Source organism: Arvicola amphibius, chromosome 1, assembly GCF_903992535.2.
Source record: "Arvicola amphibius chromosome 1, mArvAmp1.2, whole genome shotgun sequence".
Taxonomy (NCBI): Eukaryota; Metazoa; Chordata; class Mammalia; order Rodentia; family Cricetidae; genus Arvicola; species Arvicola amphibius.
Window position 1 is genome coordinate 32,124,374 of NC_052047.1, and position 17,054 is coordinate 32,141,427.

The following is a 17,054-nucleotide window of genomic DNA, read 5'->3' on the forward strand; positions in this document are numbered from 1 at the left end:
ATCTAATTCCAACGTCCCTCTCCAGAAGCGTATTTGCAACTACAATAAAAATTCAAAAGCCAGTCCAGTCCGGTGGCAGCACGCAGGCTCGGCTCTTTTACAATCTCCAACTTTGCACACAGTGGCTGCGCTGCTTTGCCTGCTTGGTGTTTGATCCTGAAGCTCTTTGGGTAGTCTCGGCTCTAGAGCAGCTGTCAAACACGTAGTTCGCAGCACTTAATTCCCACCCTGCTGCCTCCTGAACGTGGATGTGGGCAAATGTGGATGGGCAGGGAGAATGATTTGGATTTGATTTTCTATTTTTCTTTTTTGGCGTGGGGTGGTGGTTGTTGTTGGGGAAAGTGAACACGCGAGGACTGCAATTCACTGTAAGGAAAAGTAGGCTGCTTGCTGCTAGCTTTTCCTGCTGTGCTTGCGGAGGTGGTCTTCGCGGAGAGGGCGAGGCTTGGAGTATCCAGCTCTCCACCTCGTTTCCACTCACTCTTCCAATCTATTCCTCCGTAAGCGCATGTGTCAGCTTAGAGTCCCGGGGTCTTGTCATTTTATGTGTGCATTGCGAAGTGTTTGCAGAGGACGGGGCTGGGGGAAGTTAAGAGGTGGTGGTGGGGGGATGAAGTAGCGTCATCTAGTCATTAAAAAAAATTTCCTTCAGTCATCTAGTCCTACACCTGTATACCTAGTACACGGGAGTAACACCCCCACTCCCACAACGGAAATGACATTCTTTGCGGTTACTTGGTTGGTAGGACTCAGAACAATTTTAATTTTATCTTGTTTTTCTTTCATAGCTTCTCAAACAAGGAAGATGAAGACAAAACTGAACACCTGCAATGTACGGTCTCTGCTGCTTGTTTTCCTGGTGTGGGACCCAGCCAGGTGAGACGCTGTGTTTGGTTTCTGCATTTCAGGTCTAGCGTGATTTTTTTTTTTAAATGCCGCTAAGTGTATCTGTGATCTTTTAGAGGCGAGGTGATTTGAAGAACTCTTTTTAATGGAAATGCATCGTATAGAAAATTAACCCGTTAAGTGTCTGAAACTCTAAAAAAAGTTTGCTGATCTTTTTTTTTTTTCTTAAAAGAAAAACAAACGAAAGAGAACGGACACATTTTCTATATGTAACACTTAACTGGAGAATACTCTATCAGGAGTATATTAGTCAAAATAATGCCTATTGCTAAGATACAGGAAGAATCTGGTGAGGAAGCCAAATTCTCGGGGCAGACAGTGAAGTATCAGATAAATGATTTAAGTGGAAACTTAGGTTTTTCCTTTCCTTTCTGTTTCTTCCTTTGCATTTTTTTTGTTTTCAATCATTGGGGCTTCTAAAAACAACGCAGAGAACGCAAATGATATGAGAGGCTCACACCTCTAGGTGGAGATAGTATACAACTCCACAATCTCAAAGAAAAAACAAAAGACCTGTGAACCAACTTTTCATCTTATTAATCTGGAGATATTTTTCTTAGCAGATGGTTACTGATATAAAGAGTCATTTTGAATTTGTGATTTTTCTTTTGCTAATTATCTATATGGAAGTTAATTTGATTGTTTTAAGCAATTTCATCTTAATTGCAATCTGGTCTGATTTTTAAAAATTGAGCAGTGGGTATATTTAATTTAAGGCATTTAGAAAAAATTTTTAAACACTAGAAGAATTAAAACATAAATTCTGTGAGAATTCTTCCATAGCCATTAATTTTTAATAAATATTATATAGCATTTTATTATCCCCTTTAAGAATTTTGACCAAATAATCTTCAAAGTGTGAAAAGATATTTTGTAAATGAAAAGAAATCTCTTTGGAAATACTTAATTTTAATTGGGAAATGCCCACTAACTGACTTTAGAAAGAGAATATGAAATATGACTGAAAAACACCTCTGTGAGAAAATCGCAGACTCTTGTGACTATTTTAGTGAGGGGTTTGAAAATTAGCTTAAAGTAGGCAAGCAAAAACTTTTGAGGGTAGAGTGTATGAACTGATTTCCTTATATAATTTGAGGTTGTTCGTCTTCCTGTTCGCACTTTAATATTCTCTCTGGCTTTCAAAATGTTAACTTGACGTTCATTGCCACTTTTGATGTTATTATGAGTATTGTTAGCTACTACTTCACATTCGTTTCAGTGTAAATGGTCTCTGTCAATGATGTTTTATATGATGTACATTGACTAGCATGAAAGTACACCTGAGCATTGACTTTAGAGACGTAGGCAATCTATGATCAATTAATGCCCATTGAGAACCACCACCAATTGCTTAACTGAGTATCCCTCTATTCATTTTCTGTTCTATATTTAACCAATAATGTTCATGGCAGTATTTTATTCTATTATATAAATGATTCTTTTTTGGGGACAGTAATTTAAATCTCTGAATCATTCTGAGAAAAAATGGCAATGGAAAGGGACACTCTGTTTTATACATCAGTTTCTTTGGTACCAAATTGCTGTCACAAAATCAGGTCTCTGGCTTTATGACGGAGAAATAATGGGGAAAATCACTGCTTCAAAAGCTTAACTGGGGATATTTTAAGACCATCTCTTCCCACAAATTTTATCACCAAAAAAAGGAAAAGGGTGACTGGACACATTTATCTTTATGTAGTCTCTTATCTCTCTTCTGAGACTACTCCACGGACCTAGCTTTCCTAAGACTCTGTGAGATTGTGTGTGTGGCTGCTGCCTTTAGAACCCACCTCCATCTTCCAGCCACATTGAGCCTGGCAGCCTGCCAGCGGAGTTTCCCTGATGTCTATATTACACTTGGCCATTGGGTGGAGGTATACCCCAAGTCAGGAAATTATCTTGGTCTAAAAATGTGAAAGACATAGAAAAACAATGCTATCTATGAGAACGATAGAGAGATTTGTACCACCAAGATGACAGTTTATTTTCCAGTTAGTGTTCACAACACTGAAGAAACACTTCGGAAGCCTCTCTAGTTACTCTGCTCCATCTAACTGCAAATCAATCTCGCCAATAATGTTGGCACATGAGAATCTACAAAAATGGTATGTTTTATGCAATAGATTTTAAGATAAGCCATACAGAGGGCTAAGTGGCAGAAATCTCAAAAGTATTTTAATTATACTTCTGATATTCTGTTATTTGCTATCCATTTTTAAACATTATAGTTACCGTTCCCGTAAGTTGAGTGCTATTTATAGAATGAAAAAAGGAATGAAGTGTGTGTCACCAATGGCCAAAGAATCCGCAAATTTAGATCAAGTAAGAAGAGCATTTTGGCACTTAGCCAAACACTGTGCGTACATATATAAAATACATACCAATTTGTAAAATTATCTGTTTAGGTTGGTGCTGGCTAACATCCAAGAAGATGAGGCTAAAAATAACATTACCATCTTTACAAGAATACTAGACAGACTTCTGGATGGTTATGATAATCGGCTTAGACCAGGACTGGGAGGTAAAAATAATTCTCCTTTGTTTCTATAAACTGTCATAAAACAATGGCTTTAGAAGTTAAAGGTAAAAGTCTCATCTTCATGCATGAAGACATATTATCAGGCATTTGATGTCCTAGATAACAGAAAGTAAGATGCACAAAATGAACCTTATTGCTTTCTTTTGCACATGCCTAATCTATTTCATATATCATGTGTAGAATGCCCACATTTATATGGAGATAAGGTTTTTTGTGTGTGTGTGAAGAACTTTCTAATTAATTTATTGAAAGAGACCTGTTTTTCAATCACAGAATATGTCCAATTTTACAATTATTTATCTGTTTTACCTGTGTAGTATCATGGGCTACTTAATTACCACTTTTTACAGATGCTTATTTTCAGGTTAGTATAGATCCTCAATAATAATTTTATACAGAAGTGTCAAATATGGACTGGCTATAATTCTGCTCTAAGAAGTTGTCACACGGTTGAATTTCAAACTTCAACAACAATTTAAAACAAATAAAACCTTTTTTTTTAATCCAAGAAAGTAAAGGAAATAGGGTTGGCTCATGAGCTAAGTTTTAATTACCATTCAGCAATGCTAAGGGATGCTAGAGTTAGATCAAAGTAGCATAGATGCAGGATTGCTAAAACTATCCCAAGCCAAAATGTCACTAATGAGCTTTAAGACTGCTAAATATTTATCTATTTGTACAGATATTGATATGTTACAAAAAGCTTTAGTTATGAAACCACATGTGATAAATATCTCCATGTACACATACCTAATGAGATGGTTAGCTGATTCAATAATAAGAAAAATGAGCTGAATGTTCTATGTCGGGTAATGATCAGCACAGGTATATGATTTTCCCAGCATTAATAACTTTGCAATTCTGCTGACTTGGGTTTGGACTAAATTGGGCCTGATGGCATACATCTGTGATCTCTGTATTTGTGAAATTGAAGTAAGCAGCTCAAGGGTTCAAGGTTTTCCTTAACTACACAGTGAGTTCCAGTCCAACCTGAGCTTCATGTGGCTTTGTGGAAATCTGGTATTGACTTAATGTGTGAATTTTTAGTTTAGTGAGTAATTAGCTTGATAAAGATAGACGGTTGTTTATTTTAAATGTCTCTTTGGAATTTGTCCAGATTTGTCTCGAGTGGTAGGAAAGCAGACAAACAGACCCAACTTGTTGAACATTATGCCATTTAATTAGTGGATATTCCTAGCATAAGGGCTTGTTACCCAAGTAAGAAAAATGGCAAACAACTCTCACATTGCTCCCACACCAGAGAAGCAAGTCTAGTGCACAACTGCCCAGTTCATAATGGTGGTCCAGGGTGTGCAATTGCACTATGGCAGCTCTTAGACACAGCAATTTTTGTTTTTAAATAAATCACCTGATGCAAAATAAATTGGAAAATATTGAAACTACATCCTGAACTTCATTTTTTTTTTAATTTTAAAAAGAAGTTTTTGATTTAAGGTTGTATGGTGGGGTACAAAAGACTACCTGTTTTTGGCTTTGAATCTTACCATGGTCTCCAATTCCTTTTTTTAAAATAGTATCTCATATTAAAAATTCCTTTTGCTCACATTCATATATGGATGCCCATTGTTTTGTTATTTGGTTTAATGTAATATATTGTGTCCTTTCTTAGGCTATTCTTTTTTTGCCCAATTCCTCAGTAGCAACCATCTACTAGTATCTGGTGATCTGATTACTCTGACACTGCTAATGTATGTGTGCCACTCTCTTCTCTTGATCATATGCCTTGGATGGTTGTAGTCTGATGGGTGGTGTTGAGGGTACTGGAAGAGTCGAGGCTATGTGTCAGACTTTCTAGAGTAGTGCTCTGCAGCATCCCTCTCCCACAAAGCTGCCAGAGCAGAGAAGCCTTGTTTCCTTTGCTTAAAAGTGGATGAACTGTGTCTACCTTTTCTACTTTATGAGCTGATTAGGAATGTTGCATAACAACACAGGATACACAAATGTGTGCCCCATGCTAATAATAATTTGATTTCATCAAATCTATTTTCTTTTCTCCTGTCTTAGCAGCCATGCTTCTCTGGGTTCATTTTCCATATTAGGTCAATTCCCATCTATCTTGCACTTCAAACTTTACGAGTTTCTTTTGACAATCCCTTCCATCTGCTTCTTTGGCCTGTGGCTATATTATCTCCTGTTAGTAGAATGACTTCTATTCCACTTTTCTGCCAATTGAAAACCTCACATTTCTATAGAAACCATTATGATACCAGTGGTCTTCAGTACAGACTGAGTTGAAATACCAAGATTCAATTCTCTGCCTGTTGAATTTCTTTAGCAGTTGATATTTTTGTATCTCAAATAGAACTTATTGCATATTATCTTGTATTATGTATTTCATTTTTAAGCTCCTCTTGTTACCTTAATAGTATTGTAGGGATGATGCATCATATATCCTCTGCTGCAGCTGGATATTGATTTGCCTATTGTGGCCATAAAATAAATGTTGATTTTTTTATTAACTTTCTGCCATCTGGAAAATGGGAATGCTTGTACCTTACTGCCATCTGAGCTATGAATGTTGATGTAAGAAGTGTGACTCAAGGAGAGACATTAGTCTTTTACTCAGAAGATTTAGCACAACAGCTCTGGTGCTCAGCTCTTGTTCAAACTTGAAATATTCTGCCTTTGTAGATGCACAGTTATTATTCCTGAAATACAGTTTATATTTCAATTCTTTTGATAAATGCTGAATATGATGACATATGCAATGCATGTAGCAAAATTATGTGCATGTAGGCAATTAGAAAAATGATAGAAAATAAATGAAATCCTGTGAAAAATTTCTAAATAGACTCTTGAAATTTTAAATTATTCTCATCATTCCTGCAACACAGGATTTGTTCCTTTTCTTTATGATTATGTCTATGTCTGTGTGGGTGCATACGCACATGAATGCAGGTGTCCTTGGAGGTTAAGGATGTCATATTATCCTGGAGATGGCATCTCAGGAAGTTTTGGGAGTTCTGGTAAATAAACTCAGGTCCTCTTTGCGAGCAGTGTACACTCTTCACTTCCCTAAAAGTCTTAACCTGAATGTACACATGTCATTTGAAATAGAAAGTTGAGGTGAATACTCTGTCATATTCCAGAGGGTAATAAGGGAAATAATTAGAATTCAAATCAATAACAACATACAGGAATGAGCATCTTCATTGATGGTTAATTAGCTAAATAGCCATAAGTGTTGTTTTAATTCATTTATAACTTAAATATACATAAATACTTAGAAAAGAGAAGTCAGACTTTAAACAATAAGTTAGAAAAGTTATTCACCTGACTTTGCTCCTTAATATTACCCAGAGAAGTTCCTTAGAGACTCTGAGATCTGATATTTTCTTTGGGAAAGTGGGAATAATGATATTTAATTCTGAGAGAAGGTTGGTGTATTGAGATTAAGGTACATGGCACAGGTTATGCAATATATTGGATTATTCATTTTTCAAAGATGTAATAATTTATGGTAGGACCTTTTTAAAATTTAAGTCAGATCATACCATTTGCCTGCTCTGAGCCCTGAAACCACACCCTGTTCATCCTGCATTGGACGTCTGTGCAGTCCTAAGTGATCTGCCTTCCATACATTCTTCCATACATTCTCACCTCACATAGCTCTCTGCCTGCACACACCTCTTCAGCTGCACTGATCTCCTTCCTGTCCTGTAAACACACCAGGACACTCTGGCTATTCTCCCTTTACCTGGGATATTTGTTGATGTAATCCACCTTACCAACCAACCTAATATAACCTGTGGCCTGACTGCCCTGCCAATCTTGATCCATCATTCCTAGTTGCATTCTTTCCATAGACATCTTTCTTTTAACATACAAGTTAAATTATTTATTACTGCATAGTTAACTGCTTATTTTGTCTCTTTAAATGACACGTGTGGTCTTGTTAAGTCTGTAACTTCTTGCAAATTCTATTTCTTGATATACGGATAGATCTATCCTAACGTTCTAGAAAAAAATGGCTCAGCTAAGCAGCCGTGAATATCTTGAATGAAATATAATTTTACTAAGTCAACTTCTGTTTTAGCATACTGCACAAAAATTACCCATACACTTAATTTTTTCTTAAGACAAATGCAATAATTATGATCAAATTACAATACTGACATTTTATTATTTACATCAAAATATTTCAAAATGACACTTGATTGAGTCAGAGCAGTTAGGCTACCAATTATTCAAAGTCTAACTTGTATTAGCTACCACTGTGCAGCAAGCTTAGAGTAGGATTTGAGGTGATGCTCACATCCTATTTCTTGCTTAACTTTCAGTCTGTGAAATGGGAGGTTGAGTTCTATTTATCCATCTTTTCTCTCACAGAGATTTTATGTTGATCAACTAAATGTAGCTTCTTAAGAAAGCGTAATGCAGCATACCGAGGAAAATGAGATACGTATTTGTACAAGTAGCATAGGTTGTCTCTTCATGGAGTCTATCTTTCACTTTTGTGGATTCTATCTCTTTTGTGGCATTCTTGAAAACACATCAAGGAAACAATTATTGGTCTTATAAATTTGGCAGTCTTATTTTATTCTGAGAGTGGACAACCAAGGTAGATTGCCTCAAAAATCTTGTCAATTGAGAGTAGATATTAAAATTAGGTAGCATTGCCTTTTTGCCTTCATGTTAGTCACTGGCACTAGCAACTTAGGGAAACTGAAAGTTTTACTTTGCTGAGACGCTTTCAAATTGTTAACTTGCTAAAAGACCGACACTTGTTTTCAGACCAATTTTATGGGGTTATTGGCAGAATGAGTGTGTAGACAGGCCTCATATTTTTATGACAGCTAACATTCACAGAGCTCAGCAGTGATAACTATTAGAAATGACAAGCCTTGATATTTAAATTATGAACGCGGTCTGCAAAATCCAGATTGAGTACCATGCCTAACTACAGTTTTGAAAAGTTGTTTTGAAGAGTTCATCTAGAAAATATCTTCCTAGTGTTCTTTTATGATCCAAAATCATAAGAAGTTTAATGCCTGCAGTTATGAAAGACATGAGTGAGGCCAGGCCGTTGATCTGAGGCCTGAAGGACAGTCTCTAGGTTCTGTCTTATCCATAGACTGCAGAGAGATGCACGATAATAAAACATGAACTATTCTGGTGGCAAAAAAAATACAGAAAATATATGCGATGCCTGCCAGAATGGTTATAATCATTAATGACTGAGAAATTCTGTTGCCATAGGATACTAATTGAATATTTTTTGCTATGTTACTCAACCTTTCCAAAGAGTTATTTTTTCTATTTTTAAAATGGAGATAAAATAAATGGCATATTTTTCTGTTTGGGGTTTATTCTGTTATTTATTCTGAGTCTTTTGTACAGTGTTGAGGAAACAGAGGATGAACTCAATATTTGGAGATATCATAGTTCCTTGTTGGACTTTATATGCAGCATAGACAATATTCAGTATTACACCTGCTTCATAAGACTGTGGCTTGTGAAACTTGTTAATTTTTGAGATAAAATTTATTTTTTCTAATTTTGGTTTGCTTTGTTCTCGAACAAGGGTCTTACTGTTCAGTCTTGTCTGGCCTGGAACTTGCTATGTAGGCAGTCTGGGCTTGAATGTAGGTATCTAATTGGTTTTGTGACGTGAGTACTAGCATTTAGGGGATGCACAACCATGTTTAGCCTAAAGATGTTCGATAGTGTTAAGGAAAGTAAATAATTGTGTTTTTCTTGCTAATTCTGTCTTATTTTGTCCACATTCTTTTGCATATGTAGAATCTCTGGAAAGAGAATCAACACAAGAGAGAAAATTTCCCTTTGTGTTGTGCTTTGTGATTTTTATGAAATGTAGCAATGTGGAATCATCAATTAATGAAAATAGCTTTGTTTATGAAACAAGGTTTTACTAACACAAAACAGACAATACCAAAACAGATCTAACCATACGGAATGGAAGACTAGAGAGGGAAAGGCTGTAGTGTGTGTTGAAAAGAGGAGACTGAGCTGGTCTGTTAAAACGTTGTCATCTCAGATGGAAACAGTGTAAACCACAGAAGTCAGAAATCTCTGCTTTCCTTAAAAGCTGTGAAGTCTGCTGTTAGCCTCCTGACCCCTGCAGTTGAGGATGAATCCTATGCTCGTGCAAAGGACTTGTGCAGTCGAGACTCTTGGGGTCTCCTAGAGAACCTGCAAAAGGACAGCCTGATGTGGGATGTTCTTCTGTATATGTGTGGCTTTTATTGGCCAATGAATAAAGCTGTTTCAGCCAGTGGCTTAGCAGAATAAGGCCAGGCAGGAAACCCGAACAGAGATATATAGAGAGAGTAGGCCAAGTCAAGCAAATGTAAGCCAGCTGCCAAGGAAACGAGACATGTAGAAAATGAAACTATGCCATGGCCACATGGCAATACATAGGTTAATAGAAATGGGATAATTCAGGATGTAAGAGCTAGTTAGAAATATGTTTGAGCCATCAGCCAAACAGTTTTGTAATGAATATATTTTTTTAATGATTATTTGGCTTTGGGCAGCCGGAAAATGTAAGTGCAGTCTCAGCTTACAAATTCAGGAAGAGCCTGAGGAAGAAGAAGATTTCAGAGCCTATTTTGTGCTCAATACCAAGTCTACCCATGTTAGTTGGCCTATAGGTGACATAAAACCCTGCCTTTGAAATTTCAAGAGTGACAAAGTGAGAAATTTTACACAGGTATGTAAAGAGGTTTCTATAAAAGTGTTTATGCTAGATATCAAGTCATTTGTCATTTCTTTTTTATTTAAAATATGCTTGTAGGAGGTGTTGAAATCCTAAGCCTCCAGGTTTCTGAGATGTAGTACCAGCTATCTTTTTAGTTTTGTCCTGGACCCTCCTAGCCTCTCAGTCTGGCATGGGACTAGTCTATTGATGACTTCATTACAGTATATGCCAGGTTAAACAAAACATGCGATGATGTTATAGACATCATTCTATATTCTTTTCAGTAATTGGTGGTGTAACTAGCGAGCGTCTTAGTGTTTTGGAACATCCTCCCTAACACTGTGCGTTGTTTACTCTGTGCACAGAAGGTGCCAAGACAGGCTTCCTCAGAAATGGGTGGTGTGTGATAGTTCATCATAGTTTTCCATAATTTTTTTCTTACAAGAAGTAAGTGCAGCTTGTGATTATTTTATAAGAAAGGCTTACCACATGCACGATAGCAGGGCTGTGCGTTAGGTTAGATAGTATGGTGTTTTCTGAAGGTGACATCATTGAAAGGTGAGACACATAAATACTACCAATGTTTTATTTATTATTATTTTGCCTCTTGGAGGCACAAACACTCCTTACCTACTAGGTTGACTTATTTTGAGCACTTCTGGTTAGTGCAGTTAATGCCTGCTCCCACCCCTGCCAATACCTAATGGACTTAGTGAACATGTGTGTGGTCCATCCCACCCCTGCCAATACCTAATGGACTTAGTGAACATGTGTGTGGTCCATCCCATCCCTGCCAATACCTAATGGACTTAGTGAACATGTGTGTGGTCCATCCCACCCCTGCCAATACCTAATGGACTTAGTGAACATGGGTGTGGTCCATCCCATCCCTGCCAATACCTAATGGACTTAGTGAACATGGGTGTGGTCCATCCCACCCCTGCCAATACCTAATGGACTTAGTGAACATGGGTGTGGTCCATCCAATGTAGCGTTACTTTTCAACTCCATCTGAATCACATTATAGACAACCTGAGTCACCAGTGGAGATGACCACACGAGTAGTTTTAGCGATTCATTACTGGTCAATGGCAAAAATCAAATGAGCTGGTTTTGCTATTTTATTATGTAATATGTATTGAAGATCTGCCACATGAAAGACAGTGCAGGATTCAAAGATGGTGTTGGTCTCACAGATAAGAAGTCCTTTTGGCTGCGGGGCAGAATGACATGTGGGTGACCATTCCTCAAATGACTATAAACTTCAGCAAGTGTTTCATGGCAAGGACACGTTTCTGAGGTCCAGAAAAATCAATTACCTTTACTTGTAACATGTCCCTGAGAAAACCTATAGTCACACACAAACTTCCGCTCTTCTTATTAATCATTGAGAATTTTCTGCTTTTTGTTTGAGTGTCAGAAGCGTCAATTCTTACTGATGGTGAGATAAGCACAATTCCACTTGAAACTTCTAGATGCGCCTCGCTAGCTTCAAGGAGAGCATGGGCCCTGTGCCCTCTCCTATGTTCATGCACTTTGATTTACAGCTGCATGGGGAAATAGCTAAGTATGAAATATAAAATGAAAACAAATACATAGGGGGTAATATATTAAGCAATATGTTTGTTTCTTTTGAATTTCTTTCTTTCTTTTTTTTTTTTTTTTTTTTTTGGTTTTTTGAGACAGGGTTTCCCTGTAGTTTCTAGAGCCTGTCCTGGATCTAGCTCTTGTGGACCAGGCTGGCCTCGAACTCAGAGATCCGCCTACCTCTGCCTCCCGAGTGCTGGGATTAAAGGCGTGCGCCACCACCGCCCGGCTCTTTTGAATTTCTAATCTTTTGATACAACATAGAACCCTGAAAACTTGTTTTTATCCTGAAACACCCTCATTCATCAAGAAACAGATCTTTTCACTTACAAAGTGACCTCTGAGAACGAAATTAATACTAACAAATATTTTATTCAGATATCATCAAAGTTAGGGTACCCAAGACACTGTGAAATGTAGTCCTCAAAATTCTCATTTTATACTTTAATTAACTGTCATTATATAGTGGCTTTGGCATGCTTCTTACCTTATTATGCCATTAGTAAATTCTAAGCTTATTATAGGAAAACAGGATTTCATGTCCATCTTCATTTGAGTGGTGGGTAAAGTTTATTTTTTTTTAAATCGCCCATATAGATCTCATTGTTTCTTTAAATCAGTGTTTAAAGCATTTTAAGAAAAGCAAAATGCTTTATTTAAATTTTCAAAAGTAGTCCTGTCTTAAGACAACCTCCTTCTTTTTATTAACATGAAGGAGAAATACATTTCTTAATTAAACTCGGTATGCTATTTGCTTTTTAACGTAGTAAGTACAAAGTGTCCCGGCATTACCTGTGGTGGTACTGTCTGTAACAAAGCATCTCAGTCTGCTTGAGGATCTTGTTGGGTTAGAATATTACTGCATTGATTTCCTATGCAGCTCAAGACAATCATTCATCTTGTGTGGCTTAGAGAAGCAAAATGGGTGATCAGTTCTTGTCTCAAACCTGATAAAATGGTAGTCTTCACTTGCTGACAGTTTGCACGAATATCTATGAAACAGTAAAATAACTAAGATAAGGCTCTTTCAACTGTTTGTGAAGAAGTATAAGGTCTAAATGGTTCTGTAAGTGCTTCAAGCATTTAGAATGATGCACAGTGCATGTGTATACTAACTGTAATTAGAGGAATCAAGTTATCATCCAGGTTAGTAGAGATTGAAGAAGGGTCATGCTTCTGAGTGTCTCAACAAGAATCAATAATGTATCCTAATAACATTCCCAAATTTGGCTTAGATTTGGTTTTATAGTGATATCTGAGTATTTCCATACAGATGTGAATAAGCATGTGGGAATAAAACGAAGCCGGGAGTGATGGCACAGACCTGTAACTAGGGAGCTCAACTAGGAAGATCATGAGTTCAAGGTTAGTCTGGATAACTGAATTCAGGGCTAACTTGTGCAATGTAGCAAGACTATATATTAAAACTGAAAATAAAAACTACAGGACTGGAGATGAAACTCAGTTTTGTACAGTACCCCGAGTACAATCACAGGTAAAGAAAAGAAAAAGAGGTAAAAGATTCATGTGATTTCAGATTGATGTATGATGAGTATTCAATGTTTTGTGGTACAGAAGAGGACTTCAGATGTGAACTGTTTGAGTATTTTCGGAGGGAAAGACCTCTGTTTTGGGAGATAATTAAAAAGAGACCTGGGGTTTCTGATCTACTCTCAGTTACATGTAAGAACACATTAGAAGTCAAATATGATGATAATCAGGTCCTTGGGTTAGAGGCCTATAGTACATTTTTATTATTTGAATTTCTTAGATGTTCACACACCGGAATTACGCAGCCCAAGCATAGAAAATTGTGATGAATGGAGAAAATTCATTTTTGTTACCATAATTACATACAGAAACTCTTCAGATTCTAAAGAAATGAAATAGTGAACTAAAATACCCGACAGGTTTACAAGGAAGATTAAAATTTGCATACCCAGAAAGGAAGTCTTAATTAAAAGAAAATGGAATTTCAAGGCTGGTGTTTCAGTCAAGTCAAAGGGAATATGGGAGTCTAGATTTAATTAGTTATCTAGGGCATGTAAGGGTAACCATTGAAGCAAAACAGTGTGAAATGGGGATTTTACTGGGAAGAATATAAGAATAATAACGTGAATAAAAATGTTTGGAATATTTGAAAACTACATGGGAAAAGCTTAGTTGGGGGACAAGTGACGAGACAATGGGTATGAATGTTTTGTGGCCACTGTCAAGGGAGTAATAATGAAAATATTACTAAGAGAGCAATGTCATCTGATAATTGTATATTAAAATGAGACATTATGATTACCAATGGCTCTTAACTTAGTAGAATTTACAGGATTATGAGATCAAAGATAATTAGCATAAAATCTACACAAAAGCCACATTATTAATAATGCTTATAGTAAGTGTGCATGTGTGCCTATTTGCACATGAGTGTAGAAGTCAAAGGATAACCTTAAATGTCATTCCTCATTTGTCTTCCACATTTGTGTATGTGTGTATGTATGAGAAAGAGAGAGAGACAGAGACAGAGAGACAGATAGAGACACACACACATACACACACACACACACACACACACACACACACAGAGAGAGAGAGAGAGAGAGAGAGAGAGAGAGAGAGAGAGAGAGAGAGAGAGAGAGAAATATCTCATTAGCTTGATGCTCAGCAATTAAGCTAGACTGGTTGGCCAAAGATCTCTTAAAGATTCACTCATCGTTCCATTCTCTGCACTGGGATTTACAAGGTGCATCATCATGCTTGGGTTTTTATGTAGGTATTTAGGTTGAGCATAGATCATTGTTCTTTCAGGAAAAACACTAACATTGACTGAGCTACCTCCCTAAGAGCTAGGGTCTGGATCCTTTAAAGTAGAACATGAGGCAGATGGATCAGTGAGCAGAATGTTGCTCTAACAGAAGGTTCTTTTTAGCTTTCATTCCTTTCAGTATCCCACATAGTCTGTAAGGTTGTTGGAGATATTTTTGGCTGTCAACAAACTGAAGGTTTGAGTCATAGTTTTAACTGGGAGGGTCATTTCAGATTTACATTACTACGTGTGAAACACCTGGGTGGTGACGTCTCATGGGACCTAGCTGTTGACTCAGGATAGAGACATTTCCATCTTGGGGCATGTTAAATTATAACATCAGTAATCTGTCATGCTCTGTTACTGCACCCCATTTGGGCTTTTGTCATTTTTGGTAACAGGTTCTGATAGAGGCATCCCTTTCCCAGACAGCCACCAGTTACAGGAGGCAGCTGTGATTTCAGCTTTTGTTGCCATTGTCTTGAAACAGCTGGGATGTTAAACAAAATCTATCAGCAGATGTGGAAGTGGGCAGGTGTATGTTTAAGAGAGTAGATCTAAAAGTTAGTGGGGCAGAAAACAGATGGCTCTTCATCAAAACTTTTCTCCTCTGGGGAGCTGTTTTGTGGCCTGTCATCTCTATAATTTGCTCTCTATAATTTGATGTGACATAAAGATGTGTCTGTCTGGAGACATTAGAAGATATGATATTTCCAAGTAGCTTTTTATACTGCATGTTTAAAGCCAATTGCAAATAGAGAAAAGAGCTCACGAGCACTACAAATTAATAATCCAAAACAGGGGAAAATGTCAGTTTCCTATAAACAAGAAACTTAGTAGTAGACGGTTGGCACTGACCTATCATTAAAAGGGACATAAAGAGCTCAGACTCAGGTAGGAGTGGTTGTGCATTCTTATTATCCCAACTCATAGGTGCTTCAGAGATGATAGCCTAGAAAACATACCAAATTCCAGGCCAGCTAAGACTAGGACTACATGACATGATCTTATTTCTAAAAAGAAAATCATCTTCTTTAGTGGTTAATGTTATCTTTATCTGTATCTCCTTTTGTTTTTCTTTACTTGTTCTTGATACATCTATACATACATAAAATATACAAATGGTAACTCAGCAGGTCCATGAAGACCTCCTCATATATTGTGTGCATATGTTATTAGGGTTGACCACTGTTATTGGATAACTAATTAGGGGGTTTATCATTATTCTCTCTCTCTCTCTCTCTCTCTCTCTCTCTCTCTCTCTCTCTCTCTCTCTCTCAGTAATCATTAACTGCCTGCCTGGAGCTCTTCATAATAATAATGATAATAACATTATTATTATTACTATTATCATTAGTCCTTTGAAAATCTCATACAGTGAGTTTTGATCATGTTTATCCTCTCTCTTTCATCTCTTTTCAGATTCATTCCCTTTCCCTTACAAAATAACTATGTGTCTCTTTTCCACCATTAAGAGCAATTCATGCTGTTCAGCATTTTCAAGTGTATAGCCTTCTACTGGAGTGTGGTCAACTTATAGATGTTATACTCTTAAAGAAACCTGACCCTTTCCCAATAGCTGTCAATTGCCAATAGCTCCTTGGCTAGGGGTAGAGCTTACTGCCCAGCACCCTTCTTTTTGCTGATTCCAGGATTTCTGTAGGACTCTAGTTAGCTTAACCACCATAGTTATCTGAACTGCAAAGAAATGGATTACTCAAGAGCCCTGTTCCTACTTGTTATCAAGAGGAAGTTTTCCCCTGTATCCGATTTCCACCTTTAAGTCCTAGTTCTATGAAGCAAAGAGGATAACTGGGAAAGTGAGTGTCTGCCTTGGGTTTATAAAATCTGTTTGTTAGTAATTTTCTGCACAATAAAATGGGAATGAATCACCTGGGTGGTTTGAATTGGAGTATGTCTGATTTTCCATGATTCCCATGGTGTCAGTTTGGCCCACATTTGGAGAATGGGAAAGTGCCTCAAACTCCGAAGGGCTTTGATTACACTTCATTTTATAATACCAGGAGGTATCCAGAAAGATGATGTAAATACAGGTGCCTTAAGCTCTCCTTAAATGTTATTATTTTTGCTTTCAGTGTCTTTTCCCCTTGTCAGTTAGAAAGTCATAATTTTCTTTCTATAAGGTGGTGCTGCCATTCTTCATCTTCAGAATATAATCATAGATATATTTAGTCCTTGTGTTAATATTTTGTAAAATGTTGGTATCACCTATGTTGATTATTAATTAGGTGAGTAATCTATATAATATAAAATATACTTTGTCCAGGTATTAATATACCTGAGTTATATCATATAATACAATTGAAAGTTGTTGAACTGAAATGAATATTACTGAGGGTGAAGATGTGGCATGTTTGGCAAAGTGCTTGCCTAGTGTGCACAAAATCTTGGGTTCGTAACTAGCACCTCATAAATAAGGTCATTTAGCATGTGCTGATAATCCTAGCTTTTGGAATATAGAAGCAAATAAATCAGTAGCTAAAGGCTACATGAAACCCTTTCTTAAATATAATATTGTG

General features: G+C 37.0%; 1 protein-coding gene across 2 annotated transcripts in view; it reads left to right on the plus strand.

Moving 5' to 3' along the window:
• Window positions 1–805: 805 nt before the first annotated feature.
• Gabra2 (gamma-aminobutyric acid type A receptor subunit alpha2) overlaps window positions 806–17,054 on the plus strand; it is a 143,607-nt gene continuing 127,358 nt past the window's right edge. For both annotated transcript variants that reach the window (XM_038336496.1, XM_038336487.1), the window contains exons 1-2: window positions 806–876; window positions 3,312–3,427. In XM_038336496.1, coding sequence (XP_038192424.1) covers window positions 806–876; window positions 3,312–3,427 — 187 coding nt within the window. The remainder of the gene's footprint in view (window positions 877–3,311; window positions 3,428–17,054) is intronic.